The 26,602-nt window shown below is 37.6% G+C and overlaps 1 protein-coding gene across 4 annotated transcripts; it reads left to right on the top strand.

The window, feature by feature from the left end:
* The first annotated feature begins 4,373 nt into the window (after positions 1–4,373).
* STRIT1 (small transmembrane regulator of ion transport 1) lies at positions 4,374–15,987 on the top strand. 4 transcript variants are annotated; one of them, XR_004819577.1, is made up of 4 exons: positions 4,374–4,527; positions 7,518–7,616; positions 7,716–7,793; positions 15,752–15,987. XR_004819577.1 is itself a non-coding variant. In XM_027587189.1 (3 exons), the coding sequence occupies exons 1-2, from the start codon at positions 4,515–4,517 to the stop codon at positions 7,610–7,612; spliced, it is 108 nt and encodes a 35-aa protein (XP_027442990.1). In that variant the 5' UTR covers positions 4,374–4,514; the 3' UTR covers positions 7,613–7,616; positions 15,752–15,987. The 4 variants fall into 4 exon arrangements, 2 of the variants coding, with proteins under 2 accessions (XP_027442990.1, XP_027442989.1); XM_027587189.1 differs by lacking the exon at positions 7,716–7,793; XM_027587188.1 differs by lacking the exon at positions 15,752–15,987 and having other exon boundaries at positions 7,716–7,847.
* The last annotated feature ends 10,615 nt before the right edge of the window (positions 15,988–26,602 follow it).

Genomic DNA, 26,602 nt, shown 5'->3' with positions numbered 1-26,602 from the left:
TAAGAGGTTTTGTTAAAATATATTCTGGATACTAAACCATTGTCAGATATATGATTTGCAAATATTTTTTCCCATTCCATAGATTATCTTTTTCCTTTCTTGATGGTATTCTTTGATGTACAAAAGTTTTAAATTTTGAAGAAGTCCACTTCATCTATTTTTTTGAATGCTTGTACTTTATGTGTTATATCTATGGAACAGTTGCCTAGTTCACCCCTGTGATTTCTTCTGATTTATAGTTTTAGCTCTTATATTTAGTCTTTGATTCATTTTGACTTAATTTTTGTATATGGTGTGAGGTAGGGGTTCACTTTCATTCTTTTGCATGTGGAAAACCAGTTGTCCCAGCACCATTTGTTGAAAAGGCTATTCTTTGGCACCCCTGTTGAAAATCAATTGACTGCAAGTGTATGGATTTATTTCTGGATGCCCAATTCTACTCCTTTCATCGTATGTCTGTCCTTATGCTTTTACCACACATTCTTTTTTTTTTTTAAAGATTTTATTTATTTATTTGAGAGAGAGAATGAGATAGAGAGAGCATGAGAGGGGGGAGGGTCAGAGGGAGAAGCAGACTCCCCGCTGAGCAGGGAGCCCGATGCGGGACCCGATCCTGGAACTCCAGGATCATGACCTGAGCTGAAGGCAGTCGCTTAACCAACTGAGCCACCCAGGCGCCCACCACACATTCTTAATTACTGTAGTTTGTAGTATGTTTTGAAATCAGCAAGTGTAAATCCCTTGTAGTTCCTCTTCAAGATTGTTCTGATTTTTCAGGGTCCCTTGCAAGTCCATATGAATTTTAAGATTAGATTTTCCATTTCTGCAGAAAGGCCATTAATATTTTGATAGGAATACACTGAATATGTAGATTGTTTTGAGTAGTATTGCCCTCTTTAACAATATTAAGTGTTTCAATTTGTGAACACAGAATGTCTTTCCATTTATTTAGACCGTCTTTAATTTCCTTCAGCAATGTTTTGTTAGTCTTTAGTTACAAGGCTTGTACATCTTTGATTAAATTTATTCCTAAGTATTTTCTTCTTTTTGATGCTATTGTAAATGTCATTTTTTTAAAATTTATTTTTCAAACTGTTCATTGCTACTGTGTAGAAATACAACTGATTTTTGCCTGTTGATCTTGTATCTTGCAACATGGCTAAATTTGATTATTTGTTCTAGCAGGGTTTTTTTTTTGTGTGTGTAGAGGGGGTTCTTCAGGATTTTTTTATATATATAAGATCATGTCACATTGCAAATAAAGATAGCTTAATTCTTCTTTTCTAATATGGATGACTTTTATGTTATCTTCTTGCCTGATTCTCCTAGCTACAACCTCCATTACAATATTGAGTCATGTGGTTTTTGGTTTTTTAAAAATTTTATCAGTATGGTGTGTTACATTAATTGGCATTTGAATGTTGTGCTGACTTTTCATTCCTGGGTTAAGTCCCACTTGGCCATGGTATATAATTCTTTTTGTATGTTGCTGGATTTGGTTTGTTAGTTTATTGTTGAGAATTTTTGCACCTACATTCATTAGAAAGATTGGTCTTTTTTTTTTTTTTGTATCTTTGGTTTTGGTTTTGAGGTAATACTGGCCTCACAGAATAGTTGGGAAGTCTTCCCTCCTCTTCTATTTTTGGAAAGAATTTTTGAAGTATTGGTGTTAACTCTAAATGTTTGGTAGAATTCGCCAGTGAGGCTTCCTGTTCCAAAGCTTTCCTTTGTGAAACTTTTTTTTCTTTCAAAGATTTTATTTATTTATTTGATGGAGAGAGAGTGTGAGCACAAGCAAGGGGAGCAACAGGCAGAGGGAGAGGGAGAGGGAGAAGCAGCCTCCCCGCAGAGCAGGGAGCCCGATGCAGGGATCGATCCCAGGATTCTGGGATCATGACCTGAGCTGAAGGCAGACGCTTAACTGACTGAGCCACCCAGGCGCCCCTGAAACATTTTTTGATTAAGACTTCAACTGCTTTCACTTATGATAAGTCTATACAAATTTTCTATTTCTTTTTGAGTCAGTTTGGGTAAGTTTATGTCTTAAGAGGAATTTGTCCATTTAATCTATCATGTGCAGATTTATCTACTATAATTTCAAACAGTAACAGTTAAAAAAACATGAGAAAAATGAAGAATTCTGATCGATCTTGAATAAAGAGCCAAATATTTGCCTTTTTTAGCCTAAGTATCCTAGAAGAATCTAATGTCACTTTGGTAATAAGGAATTTGAGAACTAACTCTTGAAGAAAGTATGCAAAGTAGAAGTATAAAATGTTCCTAAATGGTATGCCCTAAGAGGAAGATTGGAAAATGTTCAAATATAGGCCCTTGCATTTGTGAGTTCAAAGTGAATAAGTGAATTCAGTCTATTAATGAATAAGACATTTTTCCTGAATAAGTATTATAGTTTTTTTGTTTTGTTTTGTTTTTGTTTTTAGTTTACTAAAGGGACATCAAAGAGATGAGATTCTAGATTGAACCCTTTCCTGAGATCTGGGCAATTCATGTTCATTGAATTAGGTTTTCTTCTTTTTTTTCCTTTCTCTCTCTCACTTTCTGTAGAAAACAAAGAAAAGAAATGAGTTATAAAGTAATTCCTCCTCAAAATTCAAATTGGTAACAATAATGTTAATAGTCAATTTTATGTCAAAAAAGAAAGCTTAAGATAATTGTAATGTAGAAACATTTTCATACATTCTATTTTCAGCCACTCTGGGCAAATTATTTTACACTAGTGTAGATATATATTTGTTCTTTGGAGGGTAACTCACTACTTCTTAATATCTTTTTTGTGTGTGTATCTTAAGATAGGGTATTCATTTGAATCTATTTAGTTAAAAAAATCAGTGTTTAAGTGAGATCAATCAATCACCATTTTTCTTCACTCTGTTTATCTTGCCCCAATTAACCTTTTTTAAATGTATAATTATTTAGTATTGGAAAAAAATACGGGACTTCAGCAGAGATTTTGTTACATAGAACATAGTCTCTCTTCTTATCTGATAGAGCCAGGCATTTTTAAAAAATATTAAATTGTATATAGAAAAAGAGAGAGATGGCAACTTGGTTTAAATGACATAACAGGGGCACCTGGGTGGCCCAGTCGGTTATGTGTCTGCCTTCGGTTCAGGTCATTATCCCAGGGTCCTGGCTCCCTCTCCCTCTGCCTGACGCTCCCCCTGCTTGTGCGTGCATTTGCACTCTCTCTCTCAAATAAATATTTTTAAAAAGTAAATGACATAACATGAACATAGTGTGTAATCATGCAATAAACTTACCAGATTATTGGCTGCACAGTCTAATTTATAGGTATATGACTTGAGGTAGAAAATCAACTGTTCTCCTTGCCTATGTGGGTAGTAGCATCCTGAATTCATATACCACAAGGGATATGTGGCTGAGGCATCACTGCAAATGGGAAAGTAGGAAGATGAGGTGTTTTAGGTACCTTAATGAGGAGTTCAGATTTTTATTTTCTAGGAGATGGAGAACGATTAGTGGATTCTGATCAGTGGATGAGATGTGGTCATTTGCCGGGAAACATCCCTCTTGGAGCTCTGTGGAGATGGATTTGATCAGGCAAGTCTTGTCTTTTTGAGGAGGACACCCTTCATCTCGTGGTGGACTTCTTGGGCAGTTGGTCACAGGGTCATTTTGCAAAACTTTTCCATCCAGACCCAAAAATTAAAGTTATTTCAGTGAGAATCTAGAGCACAGTCTAGGTCATGTTATATAAATCAGGTTGGACTTTGAAAAAAGGAAAGTCCTATTTTCATACATTGCTAATAAAAACAAGCTTATGACTGCTCTCTGAAAACTCTAGGCAATACCCCAGCCTTTTATTGTTTTAGTTTCTAGTACATTTGTATTAAATTGTTCTGTTTTTGGAATGGGTCAGAGCAAGGGGCACCACTTAATTTATTTTATCTTCTGCATTCTATAATGTATAAACATCTGTATTTCACGCAGCTTTTTCATTTCATCTTTATGACACCTCTACTGGGCACTATCCTCATTTTAAAATTAAAGAGGCTGATGCCCGGGTTAAGCAACTTGGCCTTCATTACAGAAATAGAGTTGGAATTTGAAGCCAGGTCTCTCCAACTCCAGAGTGTTTTTCCCCCAATAGATCACCCTCCCTCTTTGATAGAACTTGTCTAATTGCAATGCCATTTTTTTTCTGTACACCCCCTTCCTTAAACATTTTCTCCATGCCGTCTGCAGGCATTGGCTGAATTAAAAATCTCCCCATCTCTGGTTCAGGATAGCTCAGCTTATTGCATTGTTTAGCACACGTAGCCCCTAGTTTCTCCCATAATAAGAGGATAAAGAAGAGCCAGAGGAGCGCTGTTCTCCAACATCTTACATCACTCTGCAGACAACTGGCAGTCAGGAGAGGGGCAGCTGCCACACTCTTCAGATATCTCTCTATTTAAAGTTCAAAGAGACGCTGGATGACACCAACAAAGAGGTGAGCGTGGCCCTGACCAACCCACCCAGCAACAGGAAGAATGGCTGAAAAAGGTAAGATTTAAGGCATCAGACCCTCTTGGCAAAACAAAGGTCCAAGCTCCCTGGTTTATTTTACATTCCTCAGTATTTTGTATTTCTCAGTTATTCTGAAGAGTGTGGTATCACTGCCAATGGGGCATTAACCATGTAAGTTAGCACGGCTACAAAAAAATGCATCGGATACACAATTTATGGACCATGTCTGTATGTTATATATGCTTTTAAAAGGACCAAACAAAAAAGCTTAATTTGTTCGTGTTTTTTTCAAAATATGAGTTAGAAGTCCATTATCCTCCAGGGTTATCCTACACTGGAGGTATTGTGGTGTGCTGGACCAGAATGAAGGACATCTGATTTCTTTGTCAGGTCTGCTACTAAACAGCCATGTGAGTTAGGGGAAGTCCCTCTACCTCTCTGGACCTGTTTTCTGCCTCTAAGATGAAATAAATAAAAAGGGGTTAGTCATCCCTAATATGCTTCATATCTGAATTTCTTTTTTTCTGCTTTTAAAATGTGTATTATATTTAAGAAAAATGATTTGAGTCTAATATGACAAAAGGAGCTGAATATATATTGTATCCAAGAAACACTTTTTAAATACCTCCAGGAACTGTTGCTTTTAACTTAGACAATAATCCCAGGAGATATACAGTATTATCATCATTTCCGTTTTACAGATAAGGAAACTGAGGCATAGCTAAGTATAGTCACTTGTCTGTGATCACATTCTAGAAAGTGGTGGTTCCAGGCTCTGAACACAGACAGTTTTGTTTCAGAACACAGTGCCCTTAAGGATACTTCCAGGTATAACCATCTGGGCATGCTCAGGATTGAACGGAGAGAAGCATTTTGAAATAACTCTTCATATTTAAAAAGAGGTTTTGTGCTTGTTTGCACTGTAATGTAAAGTGACCTATGCAAAGTATGTTGTGTTCTTATATGTTCCTGTTTCTTTTTTTAAGATTTTATTTATTTCTTTGAGAGAGAGAGAGAGAAAGCAGGGGGAGGAATAGAGGGGCCACGAGAGGGAGGGGAAAGACTCTCAAGCAGACTCCACACTGGGCGTGGAGCCCAAAGTAGGGCTCAATCTCACAACCCTGAGATCCTGACCTGAGCAGACACCAAGATTTGGACACTTAGCCAATTGAACCACTCAGGGGCCCCATATATTCCTATTTCAAAATGATGCTACAGATTATGATAAAACTTAAAATATTCGTGTTAAAAGAACACAAATGCACGTATACTTTGTGTGTTAAAATGCACGGTCAATTGGGGCACCTGGGTGGCTCAGTCTGTTAAGCATCAGACTCTTGGTGTCCACTCAGGTCATGATCTCAGGGTTGTGAGATTGAACTCCGGGTGGACCCCCAGGTGGAGCGCCCTGTGGAGCCTCTACTTGAGCCCTAGATCCATTCAGTACTGGGCTTGGACCCTGCTTAGGATTCTTTCTCTCCCTCTCCCTCTGCCCCCTCCCCGCTCTCCCTCTCTCTAAAAAAAAAAAAAAAAGAAAAAAAGAAAAAAATGCACAGACATTTGTATTGTGTTACAAAGAGTAATAAATAACAAGATATATACTTTTAGGGCTTTATTATGTGTAAATTTTAGAATTGTATTAAAATATGCATGTATAAGACATTTACAAATGCTCCATTAAAATGTTGGTATTAATTTTTAAGTTCTTTGAAATTGGGAAAAACACTAAATCATACATATGAACAGTTTAAAAAATTACTGCTACATACTTCCATTATAATCACACCTTAATCCATAAAAAGTCTTTCATCCAAATGCGAGTAAAGAGCATATCATAATGTTCATTTTATCCTTAGAGCAATACCACATGGCAGGTAGAGAGAGATTTTTCCATTTAGTGGTTAATGCTTTGTTCAAGGTCACAGCGAGACGGAGAAGCAAGGAAAACCGGTTGAATTTGCAAGAGTTAAGAGAGATTCCACCATTTTGGAAGCATAGATTTAAACTATTAAAATTCATTTTAACTGCCCAAAATTTGCTTTTGTAAGAGTGCCTCCTAATTTTAGAGGTGTCTCTTTTCCTGATGGTTTTGTTTTAATAGCACTTAAAAAAAACTTTCCATTTTAAAGTGATGAACATTGTAATAGGCACGCAATTGCTAAGAATATGCATTCTCTTGGTCAGCTGATGGCATACAACTTAATTGTGCTTTTCAATTAAGAATATATCTGAGTCCTTAACATGGAGACATTAATTCTATATGATGTCTATCTGTGCTCTTCTTTACTTTTTTTGTGTGATGTGTGTGTGTGCAATGAATATTAAAAAAATGATAATTTCATAAATTGCTTTTTTTCAGATAAAGGTACAAATAGAAGACACAGGAGGGATTGTTGTCCTCATGTCTTCTATGTGTGTTGGGATCAGGGTTAGTTGCTCTATTGAACATGTTAACAAAAAAGAATCTTTTCTCTAGTTGAGAATGATCATATAAGGTATATGCTTTTCTTTTCCTATGATACTGATGATTAAAGTCAGCTATCAAGACTAAGAACAATTTTCAACACCTTTCCCTATGTTATGATTATTTAGTTTAGGAGGAATTGCCTCAAGAGTCATTTTCGATTGTTTCTGTGTAGACAGCTGCTGTCTGTGTTGTTGAACAAATGCAGGAATGTGTTTTGCATACACTAAGCACACACAAACACAATAATACGTGATCCTCACCACAACTCAGGGAGGTAGATATCACAAGTTTCATTATCTCTACAAATAGGCAAGTCCAAGCTCAGCATGGCTCAAGGTCACATAACTGTAAAACGAGGACCTATGGTTTGAACACAGGTCTTCTGTTTCAAATAGCCAGCTGATTCCCATGTACCCTTTGTAGAACAGAAGATAACAATCACGTCTCAGAATGACGCAAGAGTGTATTTTTTTCCTCTTATCAGATTCCTTTTATTCTCTTGATTCAGAAGATACGATGCCAAAATGACCTACCTAATGTGCTTTCTTTTATTTTTAAGCAGAGTCTACATCATCCCGCCTTCTGGTCCCTATTCTTCTCTTGATTGGCTGGATTGTGGGCTGTATCGTAATGGTTTATGTTGTCTTCTCTTAGAAAGGTAAAGTTTTCAATAATTGAATATGTTTATTCAGAAAGACCCTACATTACTCCAGAAATAATCTTTTCTGTTTTACTAACGGAACGTTTTATCATGCAGACAAGAAGACTTCAGAGTGACATCATTTAGAAGAATTAAGAAAAGCACCAACATGACAGATAATTAAACGTTTCTCATGTAAATAACTGCAATGTTTGACATCATTTTATAAACTTGGATTTGTAAACTGGTATTTTGGTGTGCATAAGAATCTCTTCCAGAACTTTTAAAGATTCCATCTACAAATAAAAACTATAAGAAACCTGGGGGTAGGAAAAAGTTCCAATGTATGACTAAAAATGCATAACCAATAGGGAGAAGTTTGGTAAATTAAATTACATTAAAACTTTTTTAGGCTATCCCCCCCTGCAAAAGAAAACTATAGAAAAAAACTAGCTAGAGATAAGAAGAGATAGTTCACAGAAAATAAGATGTAAATATAAACTTGCCCTCCACCTCTTGCTCATAATAAAAGAACCGTAACTAAAGCTGCGCTGGAGAACAATTGCTCACCTCTCAGCTGGGGAAAAAGAAAGACGTTTGATAAGATATATGTTGGTAAGGCTGTGGGGAATAAAGCATGCTCATACACTGTCTTTAGAAATTAAAAATGGTGCAGCGTCTTCGGGGGTGTTTGACAGTCAGTTATCTGTCAGAATTAAGTATGTATTTAACTTCTGACCCAGCTAACCCTCTTCTCAGAATATTGCCATTTCCACAGATACACACCGGTAAAAGTGCAAAACGGCCCATGCACAGCCTTATTCATTAAGGCATAATGTATTATAGCAAAAGCCTGGAAACAAGCCAAGTGCCCATTAACAGGAAACTGACTGAATAAACTGAGTTCCCCCTACGTAATGTGCTACTTGGGCCGCTGTGAAAAGGAATAAAGGGGGTCTCTATATACTGATGTGATGTCATCTCCAGGTCAGAGTGTTAAGTGAAAAAAGCCAGGTACAGAGTGAGGCATGCTGTCTTTGTGTAAAATGGAGGGGCTAGATCAATATGAACTTTATTTTCAAGGGCTCCACATTCTTTTCTCCAGCACTTTAACATAGAAGGTAATGTTTTCAAGCAGCAATTTAAATGAATTTTTCTATAATAAGTATTTTATTTCCATGTTTCCACATCCAACCTGATCACTTTCTCAGAGAACAAAGAAAGCTTAGTGCAGTAAAGAGAACAAAAGTTTTGGAAGTCAGATTGTTTTATTCTAACTTGGGAGTCCTTTGAATAGTTAATTAATCTCTCTAACCTTAGTTTTCTCAACTATAAAGAGGGATAATGATATTCTCATGGGATTGTTGTGAGGACTGCAGTGTTTTCTAAAGCTGCCTGATCTGAGTCGATGGAGTCATTTGTTAAAAATACAGATTCTTTTTTTTTTTATTAACATATAATGTATTATTTGTTTCAGAGGTACAGGTCTATAATTCATCAGTCTTACACAATTCACAGCGCTCACCATAGCACATACCCTCCCCAATGTCCATTATCCAGCCTCCCCATCCCTCCCACCCCCACCCCCCCTCCACTCCAACAACCCTCAGTTTGTTTCCTGAGGTTAAGAGTCTCTTATGGTTTGTCTCCCTCTCTGGTTTCCTCTTGTTTCATTTTTCCCTCCCTTCCCCTATGATCCTCTGTCTTGTTCCTTTAAGCTTCTTCTCTAAGAGCTCATTTTGGTAGGTCTGGAGAAGGCCTATTAAAAAAATCAATTCTCCAGGTGATTTGTATTATCACGGAAGTTTGGAAAACACACCTATAACATACATGTGTATGTAGGCATTACTCCCTGATAACCTATAGACACTGATCTATGATAGCTTATATTGGTAAGTTTTCTGTTTATTGTTGCAGCAAAAAATTAGCACTTTATTATATAATATTACATTATACTCTTTAATTACATGAATTATAATGAGACGTATTATTTTTCCACTAATATTTTCATATATGCGAATTTTATTTCCGGTATTAAATTTAAGTTCTTTATGGGTAAATCCATTTCTTATCTTTCTGACTTACAGACTATAGTTCAAAATAGACAACTAATAAATATGCATCAAATGGGTAATTATCTCCCCCCTACAATATTCATGAATACACAGTGTTGATGTTCTAAGTTTGAACTTTAAAGATGTTATTGAAGCAATTTAAGCTGGATTAGAATTCTCAAAAAAGTTACTAGTGATCTATAATAGGTTCAAGTAGGTGATTGCATATAAATTTTACAAGGCATGGAATCTTAAATGTTTTTAAATTTCCAAAGTCTTCAGTTTACAGTGTATCATAGTACAGATATAATTATATGAGAAGAGCATAGTGAGTTAAGTGTTCCTTAACACTGTTGATGGCACGAATGCTCAGCCTTACATCAATCACTGCACCCACACTCTATGCCTCCCCTTGGCCCCAAGACCTATACTGATGTCAAAGCTGAGAAATACTGCTTTCCTAATACCTATTAGGACATAAAATATAAAAACCTTTAAAGAAAGCTGTTATTACCCTCTGTGTCTGGGAAAAGTGATAAATTCCATGGAGTTTTAAAATGTCTGAGCAAACTCCTCTACCAAGCCTGGTAGAGCTGAGAATATTCCAAGGATAAATCCTGGAGGAGAGATCCCTGTTGCACAGATATAACGTTTTGAAGTAATACCCATCTATCGATCTTGTAATAAAATAGACCTTAATCTCTCCTTTTTCCTGAGGAAATTATTTCCTAGTTTCACTATTTATTATATTTATTTCGTATTTGTTTTATTTACTATCCTTCATTTTTGCCAATTGCAGTTTCTCAGACATCCCCTTCCCCTTTTTCTTTCTTTTCTCTTCTTTTTTGGACAAGCAGAGTAGATCCACTTAAAACATAAATATACATTAGCCTAAGATTCCTTTAGAGGAAAGAAAAGAACACCAAAAGCAGAAGAATAATATTTTGAGTTGGTAATTTCCCAGAAAATGAGATAGCTGAATGTTTTACCTTTGTTCCATTCTTCTTTGAAAGTGATTTCTTGTTTTGCAAAGTGAGATGGGTATGCAATTTCTTATAAATCATCTGAACGAATCATAAGTGGGTACAAAGTGATGGCTTTTTTGAGAAGGACAGAAATATTCCAGGGCTTTAGAGTCTGGCCGTTATCTGAGATTTAAGGCCATTTTCAGTAATTTCCTTGGGCTGGGCATACATGGCCTTATAAATTCACAATTCCAAATGACACAAATATATATCTGATAACAGTTATTTTTAGAGCTTATGCCCATGAATGTTAAAGGAAATAGGATATTGATTAGAATCTTGATGCTGAATGAAACAGGGTCATGGAGAAATCGTTTTGACTTGTAGGTTACCTGCTCTGTAAAACTGGTCCAGAAGTGGAGAGTAAATGGAAACAGACTTTTAAGTGGTTTGCATATTGATGCACTCAAGGCCTCTCAACTGGCACCTTATTTGTTTTCTCCCATCTCTATCATGTGAAGGTCTACTCAAGATAGGATGCGTTCAGATTTAGAAAATGCAATGCCTCCGTCTAATACACATGGTGATCTCATCAGGATGTTATAGACTTTGGGCATAGTCTTTATTTATCTTGCTAAAGCTAGAAACTTGCTTTGGAGCTTGTTGACAATAGGTGGAGAGATTGCTTTGGAATCAGAGTACGATCACCTCCTCAAGCATCTGGTCAGATTCATCTGATTTTGTTTTTCCCTTTGCTTTCTGCTCTTGTCTTTTTATTTGATATTCTCTCTCCCTTGCTTCCTATTCCCCTGCTGTATGTAATCAGCACTTTCTGGTCTCAGTAGCCTGTGCAGAGTAATGAGATCACCTTGCCATCAGTAATTCCAACTTCCTTGGCTCTTGCACCCTCCCGGTGAGGACACGAGGAGGGTCTCACATGGGTTTATGCATATGTCTGCTGCTCTAGTCACCACTTCTCCTCTGCAGAACCCAGCAGTCTCTTGCAGGCACTATGGGCTCCCCACATGCCCAATCTCTCCCATGGCAGCCCTCACCGGACCTGTATATGCTGGTCTGTGGGTTAAGTGCTGTTTGTGGAGCTCTAAAGCAAGGCCGCCTATGTTACAACATGCCTCCGAGCTTAATTAACTAGTTCTTTTAGTTTTTATTTTCAGCCTATCTTCTCGCTCACTAGGACCCAGGCATTGACCCAGGGCAGGGCCAGATAGACCCAAGTGGCACCTGCCTTCCTGAACTCACAATCAACTGTGCCAAGTCCCGCAAGCCTGGCTTCTTCTTCAACAAAGAGGAGTTCACCCAGAGGTCTCCTCAGGGTTATGCAAGCAGACTCACGTCAGGATGCCAAACATGCTGAGAGCTGTTTGGATCTCACTGCCCCTCAAGCAACATATCTGGATTCTCAGAGTCTTCTGACACAAATAAGTAGGCTCAGTGATAATTTAAAACAAAATACTGGTTTCAACCCACCAAAATGATTTTAAAACCAGTGGATTGGTCAACTGTTTAAAGAGCACTACTTTAGGGTGCCTGGGTGGCTCAGTTGGTTGAGCGACTGCCTTCGGCTCAGGTCATGATCCTGGAATCCCGGGATCGAGTCCCGCACCGGGCTCCCCGCTCAGCGGGGAGTCTGCTTCTCCCTCTGACCCTCCCTCCTCTCATGTGCACTTTCTCTCATTCTCTCTCTCAAACAAATAAAATCTTTAAAAAAAAATAAAGAGCACTACTTTAGGATTCAGAGTTTTTAGACATCACCATCTCGGTAAGAGTTTATCTGACTACCCATACCTTCAGACACACGCACGCACCCGCACGCACGCACGCACATGCAAATAGGGTTCTTTGTTCTTCCTAATTGAGGCCTTTTCCCCTTTGTATCCCCCACTAAGAGGTAAGCTCTTTTTAAAATTGCTGTATAGTTGTCATATAATATTATATTAGGTTCAGGTGTGCAACATAGCGATTCGACATTTATACGGATTACAAAATGTTCACCTTGAAAAGTGTAATAAACTCTTTCAACGTAGGATGTGTGACAGTGTAGGATTCACTAGACAGGACAGGAGGATGTCCAATGGCTGTATATCAAGCAAATAAATGAAGAAATGAATGAATGCCTGAATGTTACCTTTCACCAAACAGCCTCATGAGATGTATCAAGAGTGTGAAGCTCTTAGCACAGTGTCTAGCACTTACTACAGGCTCAGTAATGTAAGAGATTTTTTGGTCATTATTAATATCACAATTTTCCTCATTATATCTTACATACATTCTTATTTATTCCACTCCACAGCTCTGTGAAGTAGAAATTATCATCAACTCCATGCTGAAGATAAGCAAACTTGAGTACAGAGATGTTGAGACTCATTCATGATTATAAGCTAGTGACCACTACAACCGAAACTTGAACCCCTATCTTCTGATTTCAAATCACAAATTATTTTCAACTATACTTTATGATCACCAAATTACAAGATTCTTTTTGAATTATACTATAAGATGAACCAAATTTCAGAGGAAGGAAATCTCCAACCTGTATTTAAAGACTTGACAACTACATTTGTTTCTTCTAGGCAACATTTTATTTTCATGCCTCTTGGTCTCCACATTTAAGTCCCATGGCCTGACCTCTGTCATCTCCTTCAGTTTTCTATTAGGTCAGTCCCTTTCTATGTAATGTCAGGTTCTTAGGTTTCTGTTGTCAGTCCCTTGACATAAAGGGATCTTTGTACCATAGAACTTAAGGTCCTTAACCAGATATATCTGAGCTGCCTACTTTCATTTCTAGCTCTAAGCCAACTTTGCACATTCTGTTCTGGAAAAGAACTACTCTTGGCCCTAGCATACTCCACCCCCTTTCCCAACACCTAAATTTATATAACTGCCTCCTTCTAGACTTTAAATTTTGGCTCAATGTGAGCCTCCTCCAAGAAGCAAAGGGACAGGGAACTTTAAAGCTTTCTCTATATCTGCAGATGGAGAGAGTGAGTTGGGGGTTTTCATGTTATACATGCTGTAGCAATAATCACACGGGTGCTTGCAAATAAACCTGTAATTCCTAGATGTCAAGGGTTTTTTAGATGCTTGCATAGTTCTAATAACAGTAACACATGAAGAAGACTATCATTAAAAGAGACATCTGTGATAAATGACCTCTTCTCCCCGAAAACCTCAAACAATACAGAAGAAAGTAAAAAGCTCAGATTCCCTTCACCTACCTTCAGTTCTGCTCACTTCCTCAGAGGGAACCGCTATCAGCAATTTAGCGGGTATCAATCTCAAATCATTTCAATGTGTTTACAAAATAGTTTACACATTATGGTTGTAAAAGTGCTTTCTTATACATTTATTTCACTTAATTCTCATGAAAGGTGGGTGTATCCAGATGTGTGAAATGAGATTTATGAAGGCAAATTTGCTCAAAGTCTCACAGCTGGTCACCAGCTCAAGCAGAACTTGACCCAGGGCTGTTGTATAGTCTTTCTGCTGGTAACAGATGCCAACTCACAGTGTGTGTATTTAAGATTGATAGAAAGGGAGAGAGCATTGACCTACTACAGTAAATGACTTGGTCTTATTTATGGTGTGGCATGTATTTATATTGCTTATATTTGTATATCCCATTAGCCTATATCTTCATGTAGTTAAAGCACTGAACAGCGGTGCTTGTTGTGAGATGCTCGAACGTCTCCCCATCTCCCCCTTCTTCTTCACTAAGGCTGAAGCTTGATGTATTCATTTTCCTACCGACCTTGATAGCGGTATACAGTGAAGGTGATATACAGTGAAGATCATGTGGGAGCTCTGAAAGTCTGATTGTCTGCTTGTGTGGTGCATGTCTCTAGAATGTGATGATTTACAATTTTTCAAGTTTAGAGACTTTGCTTCACAGTTCTGGGACTTACATATGATGCAGAACACCCACAAAAGTAATCCTTTATGCACCAAAAAAGTAATAAAATACCGAGGAATGAATGAAAGAGGTGAAAGAGATGGACTCTGAAACAATGAGGAAAGAAACTGGTGCAGCCACTCTGGAAAACAGTATGGAGTTTCCTCAAAAAGTTAAAAATAAAACTAACAGATGATCCAGCAATCACACTACCGGCATTTACCCAAAGAATACCAAAACACTAATTCGAAGGGATACGTGCACTTGTGTGTTTACTGCAGCATTATTTACAATAGCCAAGACATGGAAGTAACCTGTGTCCTTTGATAGATGAATGGATGAAGAAGAGGACAACGGAATATTATTCAGCCATAAAAAAGCAAGAAATCTTGCCATTTGCAATGACATGGGTGGAGCTAGAGAGTATGATGCTAAGCAAAATAAGTCAGTCAGAGAAAGACAAATACTATATGATTTCACTCATATGTGGAATTTAAGAAACAAAACAAATGAGCAAAGGAAAAACAGAGATAAACCAAGAAACAGACTCTTAACCAGACTCTTAACTCTAGAGAACAAACAGATGGTTACCAGAGGGGAGATGGGTGGGGGGAATGGGTTAAACAGGTGAATGGGATTAAGGAGGGCACTTGTGATGAGCACCAGGTGATGTATGGAAGTGTGGAATCACTATACTGTATACCTGAAACTAATATAACTCTGCTAATTATACTGGAATTAAAATTTAAAAACTTAATAAAGTAATCCTTTAGAAGGCTTTTCTTTTAAAATCCACATCTACATAAATTCAATTTAGAGAAAAGAGAAAAAATAAATCAGTGACATTTTAGTGATGACTCCCACCCAGGAATCCAAAGAGGTTTAAAGACAATAGCAGCAAAAACAGCTCATTGTTCTTAGTAACTTATCTACAGAGGGTGACAAGGAAAACTTCTGAGAAGGAAAGTGGTGTGGTGTGTAAGCATGTCAGGTAAGAGAAGCCAAGTAGAGTCCAAGCAGAGAGCAAGGCTTTGTGATGCATTATCTTGAAGAAAGCAGACCAGGGTCAAGTGTAGGGCAGAGCGCAGTGTTACATTTTCAAATCATATCTGACTTCTCTTTGATGTCACATTAAGAAATTGAGCTACGCAGAAGCATTTGAAATTCATTACCTGGAATCATTTTGCCTAACAGTTATCAACAGGAATTTCTTTTTTTTTTTAGGAGAAGGCCCTATCCCAGGTAGTGAAAGCATTGTGCCCTTCTGATTACTCATCTTAGCCCAAGAAAATAGTGACGAGAAGTCTAACTCGATATTCCACCCTGGAAAGACTGTTGGAATTCCTCTGCCCTTGAGATCAACGGTGCCTGTGTTGGTGACTATCTGTAGAAGGACTTGAAGAACAATGAAAAGTTAAAGGCTCAGTAATCATCAATCATGTTGCAGTTAATTAAACTGATTTCTGACAAGACTACTTGATGTGTTGTGTTTTTTTTTTAAATGTCTGGCCCATCCATTATTTGATAAAAGATCATAACAGATTTGGCTTCTTTTCTAGCAAATTGATAAAGATGTTTTTTTAACAACCAAACCAAAGACCTGTGTGGTATGAGTCATCTTTGCAAATGAGCTTACAAAACCACATTATCTTTTGGTTTCTCTCAAGTCAGTGCACTCTGTATTTATAAAGCCCACCCCCTCAAACTAGCTTTCCAACCTGTCTTCCTACATCCTTCCAAATCTTATTTATTGCTTTCCAGTAATCACTGCTATTGTTATTGATCCCACTAAGTTCTATCTGAAGGAATTTTAACCATTTAGTAAAGAAAATAAAGTCCATGTGGGTATAAGTGTGTGTGTAGCTTGAAAAATAAATTTGATAAAGAAGTTTCCTTCCTCTTAAAACTATTTCAAATCTCTGCGTATTTCTTACTCCAGTAGTTCTCAAAATTTGGTCGCTGGACAAATAGCATCACCTGGAAACCTGTTAGGAATGCACATACTTGGACTCCAGGGCTATTCGATCAGAAACTTTGGGGGTGGGGTCCAGCCATGGTGTTTTAACAGGTCCTCTAGGTGATTCTGACACATACCTGTCTCCAAGCCATCTCTCTAACTTCTCCTAAAACATCATCTCAGCATGGGCGTGTATCAGTAACAACCTGACACAGTCTTTTTCTTGAGATCCATGAATTTCTTATTAAAGTAAAGATTACAGGGGCACCTGGCTGGCTCAGACGGTAGAGCATGTGACTTTCAATCTTAGAGTCGTGAGTTTAAGCCTCACGTTGGGCATGGAGCCTTCTTAAAAAAATAAGTAAAGGTTATAGAACAGTTTTTGCTCTCTTTCTGGATCCAGCTCTAGTTTACTTGTAGCGAACATTACATTAGTCCATTCATTGATAATTCAAGGATCAGAAACTCACATGCTTTTGGGGACAGCAAGGTAGCTTAGGTGATAGACACAAAACTAATGCAAAATAGAGAATAGTGACAATTGTGTGAACAAATGGAGCATTTACTCCTTCTGTTCACATAATTGAAATTTATATTTAAAAGAATATTATATGGTAAAACAGACAACATTGTAGTCAGTAAGACTTAAAAAATCTATTTTAACTATACTGTCAAGAAAAGATTTATAAATAGTGGCTTTCATTCTGATTACCATTGGAATTACATATATTTAGATCTGTATGAACCCGAGTAAATAAAAGAAAATAAAAATGTATAGTACAGTAAGATTCTTTGCTTTGCGTTAGGGTCTACAACTAGGTTTAAGGACTTGTGCAGACTTTGAGATCTTTTTACAGTGACTTGATTTTATTTGCTCATCTGATTTCACTTAGCATTAAGTTAAGAAATATATGCAAGAGCAAATTCAAGACAGCTGCCACCTGAAAAAAATCAAAGCATGGAGAGGCAGAGAAACTAACATAAAATATACTTTTTTGATCTAAGATCACTACTATACAGGACTCTTGGGCTTTTGGATAAAAAGTTACTGTAAGTAAAGGAAGTGTTACAGATTTCCTTTCATCTCATGAAGGTTTAGAAAAGGAAATGACATTTCTGTTTTTTTTTTCCCCTTCCAAGAGAAGACATTAGCTTTCTAGTTAGCATGTACTTCACCTAAAAACTTGAAAAACAGGTATTTATTTAGCATAATGAACATATTTGTTTTGTTTGGCTTCTGGAAACTATAAAATGAAATAAAATTTAAATATAGGCTTTCTTTTATTGTCTTCCTCCAAACAAGATCATCTTTGTGTTTTAAAACTCATGTTTATGTTCTTTTTTTTTTAACTCATGTTTATGTTTTCTCATGACAGTGAAATTCTTTATATCCTGGTATTTCAAATATGAAGTAGATAAAATTCTGAAAGTATACCTAAGAAATTGGCCACTTGCAGAGCTGAAATCTGAATCATTTCTGAAGCATGTCTTCCTTCTGCTGTTCCCCATTTCAACTAAAGCCTGGGTGGTAAACTAGAATGCCTGCCGGGAGCAGGTGAAGGAAGGAGTCAGGTGAGGACTATGCTGATTTGGAAATATGTGCCCCATCTGAAGCATAAAAGTACAAACCTGCCTCTCAGCTAGAACAGGTTTTTGGCACGTAAGAACTTAAGAAATTACCAGATCTTCCCATTTTTTCATGAGAAGCTAAAAATACCGATTTTTTAAAATGTGAAATCCCATTAATTTTTAAAAATGAGTATTTGGGGAAGGCACGATGCTCTGTGGTTATGTCCTTAGAGGCAGCACTTAATCACTCCTTTCTCTGGTGGCTACACAGATGATGGGTGCAGGATGGGGCCTTTCTCTGAAGTATTGGTCCATGATACAGAATTCCAGAGACATCTTATTTTCTGGAGTCTAGATGCCCACTGGCAGATGGCTCTTGCACAGAAGACCTGGCTGGTGTGGTATCCCTTGCAGAGACTGAACTCTTACAGCTTTAAATCTTCAGTACGTTTTCATATGGGCATTAGAAAGGTGACCAACTATCCCAGTTTGGATATCTATGGAATGGGAAGAAATATTGGCAAACCCTAGATCTGATAAAGAGTTGATATTCAGAATATATAGGGAACTCCCATAACTCTAGCAAAAAACCCAAATAACCCAAATTAAAAAAGGGCAAAGGAACTGAGTAGACCTTTCTCCAAAGAAATACAAATGCCGAAGAGGAATTGAAAAAGGGCTCAACGTCACTAATCATCAGGGAAATGCAAATCAAAACCACAATAGGATATCACCTTACATCCGTTAGGATGGCTTTTATTTTAAAAAGAAAAAAAAAGATAAGTGTTGGCAAGGATGTGGAGAGATTGGAACTCTTGTACACTATTAATGGAAATACAAACGGGTTCAGCCACTATAGAAAACGGTATGGAGCTCCCTCAAAAAATTAGAACTAGAACTACCATATGATCCAGGAATCCCACTTGTGGGTATATATCCAAAGGGAATGAAGTCACTATCTCTAAGAGGTATCTGCACTCCCATGGCTATTATCATAATAGCCCAGACATAGAAGCAACCTATATATCCAAGGACAGATGAATGGATAAAGAAGATGTAGTATATACGTACAATGAAGTATTCTTATTTGGTCTTAAAAAAGAAGGAAATGTAACCACTCATGACAGCGTGAATGAACTGAAGGACATTATGCTGAGATAAATAAGTCAGACATAAGACAAATACTACATATAACACTTAGTGAGGAATCTAAAATAAACTCAAAGAAGCGAAGAGTAGGATGATAGTTGCCAGGGGCTGAGGGAAGGGGGAAACAGGGAGGTATTAATTAGTCAAAGGGTACAAAGTTTCAGTTACGCAAGATGAATAAATCCTACAGATATACCCAACCACATAGGTCCTAGAGTTAAAACTGTATTGTTATGTTGAATGTTTTTATCAGCCAATCATAATAATAAATAAAGAGGGCAAAAGAAATGATGGATATGTTTATGGCATAGATTGTGGTAAGTGTTTTATGGATATATACTTATCACTAAACTCATCAAATTGTATATGTTAAATATACATAGCTGTTTGTATTCAACCAGACCTCAATAAAGACATTTAAAAACCACTGGAATTGATTTATAATTATTAGTAGAAGCAACTGATAAAAATCATAGAATTATTAACTTCAATTACATGAAGTTGAAATGTTCACCTATTTTGACCTATAAAAAGGGCAATTTAATATGGTAACATATCATGAATTTTGAAAATAATTATTAAACCTAAATAATAAAGCTTTATTTAATATATATACAGTGACTTGAACAGAAAGAATTTATATGAAAGCTTCTGGGGATTCTGATACCATTTGCAGGTTGATCCGTTCTCTAGGGATCGGAATGTGTCAGGTTAAATTCAATTTAACAGCAAATTTCTTTTTTTTTTTTTTTAAGTTTTTTTTTTATTTGACAGAGAGACACAGCGAGAGAGGGAACACAAGCAGGGGGAGTGGGTGAGGAAGAAGCAGGCTTCCCCCTGACCAGGAGCCCCATGTGGTGGCCAATGAGGGGCTCGATCCCAGGACCCTAGGATCATGACCTGAGCCAAAGGCAGATGCTTAATGACTGAGCCACCCAGGTGCCCCAATTTAACAGCAATTTATTGTACCTCCACTATGTGCCAGATACTGTTCTAGGTGCTTGGGATATATCAGTGGATAAAATATCTTCTTTTACTTTAAGATTCCTACTGTCATGGAGGGCAATTTACATTGTGATAGGGAGAAACAGACTATTTGGATTTTATGGGTTTTCCTACTCGTATCTTTCTTCTGCTCCAGGATCCAGTCCAGGATACCACATTGAAACCTTACCACTTTTGAGGAAGAATGGTCAGGTATTTTGTAGACTCTGTCTCAATTTGAGTTTATCTATTTTCCTGTAACTGTGCTAAGATTCTAGATTTGGGAGATGACCATCACAGAGATGATGGGCCTTTCTTGTTTCATCCTACCAGGGGGTATGTGATCTCAACATGCCTTATTACCAGTGATGTGACTGTGATCACTTGGTCAAGGGGGGTATCTTCCAGGTTTCTTTGAAGTTAGTCACTAGGTCCAGCCTACACTCAAGGGGTGGGAATTAAGCTTCCCCTCTAGAGGGAGGAATATCAAAGAATTTGTGGACACATGATAAAATCACTATAGTAATTAATCAATATTTGGGGGGAGGTACTTTGAGGTTGTGCAAATATTCTATTTTTCTGTTTTAAATTTGGCATTAGCCAGTGAATCTTGCTGCAGAAATTATTGCTGTGGCGTTCTAACGGTGATTTTCTGTTTCCCTCATTCCTTCCACATTTATTAATTGGAATTCTTGTGAGGAGGATTGTCTCTTCTCACCAATGTATTTATATATTTTATTATGTATTTATATTACTATGGATTCACAGATTTTCCCCCTTTGCATTACAGTCCAATACTACTATTATATTGTTGCTCAAACTGTTCCGGCTTTGGCCATTAGAGAAAGTCTTTCCGTTCTGTTCCTGTTGGAAGTATCCCCATTTTCTACGGTGCTTCCTTACTTTCCTTACTTTTGGGAGCCACAGATTGCTTCAAACTTATCTTGCATTTTCTCTATCCCAGTCCTAGAATCAGCCATTTCCCCAAGGAGCCCTGGTACCTTACGTTGGAGAATATTTAGAAACCAGGATCTGGGCACTAGATGGACCCATTACTACTGGAATGCAGATGGAGTTAGGAGATAGATGTATATTACTAACCTAAGTTTCCTATGCTGCTGTAACAAATTACCGCAAAACTTAGTGATATAAGAGTTTAGAATTTTGGAGGAAGGTTTGCGCGGGAGATACAAATTTTGGAGCTATCAGCATATAGATTGCATTTCATGCATGGATGAGATCACCAAAGAAGTGAGTGTAGATAGAGAAAAGGACTGAGTCCTGGCATTTCCAACAGTAAAAGACTGAAAAGAAGAGTAAAATGAAGGAAACGGTAAGTGTGAAAAGGTAGATTTTCCCTTCCTACTATCTTCTTTTTTTTCCAACATATAATGTATTATTTGTTTCAGAGGTACAGGTCTGTGATTCATCAGTCTTACACAGTTCACAGCCCTCACCATGGGAAATCTGAGGGGGAGACGAACCATGAGAGACGATGGACTCTGAGAAATAAACTGAGGGTTCTGGAGGGGAGGGGGGTGGGGATGGGTTAGCCGGGTGATGGGTATTAAGGAGGGCACGTACTGCATGGAGCACTGGGTGTTATGCACAAACAATGAATCATGGAACACTACATCAAAAACTAATGATGTAATGTATGGTGATTAACAACATAATAAAATAAAATAAAAAAAGAAGTAAATGGCAAACAAACAAACAAAATAAATAAAAAGGTAGATTTTAGCTGCCTTGGTAATAGGATAAACCAGAATAACTCTGACTTGGAAAGATGGTTTTATGATGGATATGTAATTTTAAAATGGATACCGAATACCAGTAGGAAGAATACTAGGTATTAAAAAATATAGGGATATCATCTTAAAATTATTACATCATATAAACTATTTTTCTCAATCTCAACAGAAATCAGTACTTCTGTACTTGCCTCTTACAGAAGAAAATTGAGTGAAAATGTCTCTAAATTTGTATTCATTATTTATCCAAATAGCTAGACTCCTGGTTCTACTGAGATTTATTCTAATCCATTAGCACCAAAAGCATGAGTTATTGCGGAAGCACTAGACTTTGACCTGGTCTTAGTATCACACATCATCTCATCGTTTTGTTCAACTTTCTGGGTTGCACAGTCTTAGAAGAACTAAAATACGAGGCAGCCAGTTCCTCAATTTATTAGATCTACAAAGCAATCAAAGTTGATTTTGGCTATTGCATGAGGCAGATAGAGAGAAACCACTCTTCAAAGACAATTGCTTCAAGTTCTATAAATTCTTTGAAACTCAGCACATTTTCTACGGGACTGTAGAGATATTAGTCCTAATTAACAATCTTATTACCCTCCAATTCTCACAGTGCCAATTATGTGTATGGAAAGATACACAAAACAGTATTTAGGGTGAGATTACAACAAATAATCCTTTCCACTTCAGTCTAAAAAAACCCATTCCAGGGTGGAGATCAGCAAAGTCAAAAGAATTGCAGATTACAAAAGGAGTCATAACATCGGTCCATTGATTAGAGATGTAAATGTAATTTCCTCTTAAATTACCCATGGATTGCAATTTAGCGGTATTAGATTATGACAATTGTGTGAGTTTATGTAGGTATGTTTCTATTTAGTTTAGCAGCTATCTCAAGAGGCATGGACGATGGAAAATTAACATAAATACAGATGGCTAACAGATGAACCTGGGGCAGAATCTTGCCTCGACTGGCATTTAAGCTCCTAAAATTACTAATTCAGATACTGGTTGCTGGGTATATTTTAACCCCAAGGTGAAGTCAAATGCTTTCCAGGCATTGGTGAGTTTGGGGTGTGTGCATGTGTGCGTGTGTGTGTGCACGTGCGTGTGTGTGAAACATGCTCATCCTAAGGGAACTCAGATGATTCCTTAATATTGGCTGGTGTATACATGATTCTACTAGAAATTATTTCTGCCACGAGGGATGAAACGGGTAGCGTCTGTGCGCCTAACAGAAGGGCCACATTTGGCAAAAGTGAATGCTGCCCCGCCAGGTCTTTTTTTTTTTTTTTTTCTTGAAACAGAAGATTATACAAACACTTAAGAATATAAGACTTTTCATACCATCTGACAGCCTACTACTTCCAGTTCACAACAGTGAAATGACAGTGCCACAGGAATGGATGAGGAGGTTCTAAAACAGAAGGAAGCTTTTTATAAATCTCTATCCGGTGTTAAACAGCCTCTCCTTTTTGTTTAACTGAAAGACAAAGATTCATGGCTCAAGCTAAATGTACTCTTAATGATACATTAATAAGGTCTACAGACATAGCTTTGTTGTGTGGGATACTCACTTTTTGTTTTATACCAAAAAATGTCTATAAGTAAATGCTGAAAACAATTCTTTTCAAATAAGTTGGTATATGTGTAATGCTATGGCTATCCACCTTTGGAAAAAGTTGGCCAGTGCTGTATTTGTTTGCAAATGTATGAAAATATAGAGATGAAGGCTGGTTCTGTGTCATGTAGCCCATCTGCAGAGAGGTAACCTTGGGATTTCACTCTTACTTTAATGAGCTGGTTGAGTGAGTGACTCTTTCCGTTGGGGGGCGGGGGGTATTTAGGCACCTATTTTTATTTGTTGCCTATATGTCTAGCTTGAATTAACTACAATAAAAAAATGAACTAGTAGATGAAATAGAATAATTATAGATCCAAATGAGGTTCTTATGCAGAATTTTAATGATTTAGTTTCATGGATGTTAGTAATTGTTGCATGGCAGAAAAAAAAGACTTCATGGTCATATAAGTTTGGGAAAAGCTGAGCTTAGTAAAGTGGAATAGATTTCTTTACCGAAAGACTACTCAGAATTTTTTATATGATAATGTACATTTTGCATCTCTATGGAAGGGATATATAATGTATACGTATCTTTACATACATAGATACAGATATGTGTGTATGTTTTAAAATATTTTATATAGATAAATATATACATACAAATATATACAATACACAGAAATATATACATTTCATATATAGTATATATTATATATAATACAATATGCTTTTATTAAAAATAGCCCCTGAAGAAAGTTGTGTACCCCACATCTGGCACGTAGTTGAATCATTAGTTGGCTGTGTGATTTTATTTGAGTCACTTAGCCTCTCCGGATCTTATTTTCTTCCTCTGTTAAATTAAGAGAGTGAATTAGATGACCTTTCAGTATATATCTTGTATATCAGTAAAGATATACAGATAGATAAAGATAGATAAAGATAAAAGACCTTTCAGGTCTTTTGAAGCTCAAGAATTAAGTCTCCATCTTATGGAAAGATATCATTAACCTTGTAGATGTCAACCACAAAAAATATACTAAATATCATCAGCTTTTCTTGATGATACCTCATGGATCTACAAACGATGTATTTATCTAAACCCTTCTTTTAGCTGTGAATCAGCATTTTAAAATAACAAATGCTTACTGAGCTGACTTCTTCCACTACTTTGCTCAAAACAATTCAAATACTTAACTGGTATTTCCTAGTTCTTATTTCCAGCGTTTGGGGTAAGCCTGTGTCAAGAAGTCCACTTTGTTTTTTGCTACGCCACAAAGCAGCTCTCTTCTAAATTCCAACACCTGAGGCCGCAGGGGCCTTCCCTTAGTTATCTTGAAATCGGTTCTCTTTGGCCCCCTAGGGCACTCATTAGCACACCTAGAGGCATTTCCCAAAGACTAATATCCTTGGTAGGTGTGTCCAAATAATTTACCTTCCCAGGAATATCTGGTTCTAGAGTACAGACCAAACAATGTCATTCCCTTTGGGGTGCGAGATAGGATGGAATCTGGATTCATGTAGGTTTAGGCAGTATGGACCACTATCTCAGTGGCTCACATGACAATGTAGAGCTCCCTGTTTGGACACCATAGCATTACTGAAGAGAGCAAAATGGAGTTCTCTCATGTCAAGCAGGAGCCTGTGTCAAGGGATGACACAGTAGTTAAAGGTACTGCAGCTACAAGATATTGCGGGGACCAGCGTCAGCTGACACCCCAGAACGGATTACACGCAGAATCAGTAGAGGTGTGCAGGGGCCCAAGACCTATTAAATTCCTTTAAAAGGGGGAGGATTTTTACAGCAAACTGTCAGACTCTTCAGATATGACCCCTCTCTGACCACTTGAAATAGGCACCTGCCATCCAAGGCTCCGCCTGATTGATCTCCGAAGAGAACCGAGATCCTCCACTGCTTGAACATAATAATGTTGCAGTAATTCTCTGCCTTTAGTGTCACGGGTCTTGGTCACGCTGCTTTGAAGAATGAAGAGAAAGACCAGACGAAGAGTGGTGAGCAGCAAAGCAAAGCTTATTGAGCAATACTACAAAGTTCCCGGGGAGGGAGGGGGGTCGAGAGGGTTGCCCCTGGAGTTTCTAAGTTTAGGGGTTTTTATGATCTCTTTTGCAGAACTATCTTAAGCAATCAGGGTGTGCTGAGTGGTGCCAATCAGAGCTTTGGTCACGTATCTGTCTACCTATTAGGTTAATGTCAATGTGCTGATGGTCTTTTTGCTGACATCTGGGGGCTTATGTCTTAACTGCCCCTTGCCTGTGATATTGACAAATGCTTGGTGGTTAATTGCCTTATTTTAGGATGTTTTGCAAGAGTCATTTCTGCAAAGGCTGCAGAGCAGAATGCTAGTGCAGTCCTGTCTAAGCTCAAAACAAGATGTCAGTGCTATTTTGTCTTGGCTGTCCTGACTTCATATTTCCTTGTTGGGGACCCTGACTGTGACTACCTAACTGTCCAACTAACTCCTAACAATAAGCCATAAGTGCCCAGAGCTGACCCAGACCAGACGGAGGCCTTATCTCAACTGTGCGCCCACAGACTGACTTCGCATCTGGTTCGTTCACTTCTGACACCCTACTGTGATCTTGTTTGTTGTGTGGTTTGTTTTCTGTCCTGTTCTGTGTGCTGTGTAAGAAGCCAAGTTGGATCACATGGTGAAATGTCATTGGGTTTGGAATCCGGAACCTGCTTTATAATTGTGATTAACTTCGCTTTACGATTGAATACAGCTGACATTGTGGAAAGACAGAACTCATGTGTGCGCCTTCATAGCATGACAGTTACCTTCTGGGGTGATGTTTGTTCTGTTGTTATTCTATTGGTGCAGCCACAAGATGGCATTCTTTTTGTACATTTCCCCCTTTTGCCTGACCATTTCCTGGGACATAAGTATCTTTGAGGTACTCTCCGGTCTTCATAGTTTATGGAAATAACTTATCTAGATGAAACAGATGGATATTGTCTTGCCAATATCAACCAAAATGGATGAGCTCTTTTAGTTGAGAGGAAAATTGTCCACAAAACATAATGTTTTCGTTTATTTTCAGAAATTGCCTCAAAAATGAAGCTCAGAAGAAATCTT

Source organism: Zalophus californianus, chromosome 1, assembly GCF_009762305.2.
Source record: "Zalophus californianus isolate mZalCal1 chromosome 1, mZalCal1.pri.v2, whole genome shotgun sequence".
In the NCBI taxonomy this organism is placed as follows: Eukaryota; Metazoa; Chordata; class Mammalia; order Carnivora; family Otariidae; genus Zalophus; species Zalophus californianus.
The sequence above is the reverse complement of the archived record's forward strand: the minus strand, read 5'-3'. Positions and strand labels throughout refer to the sequence as shown.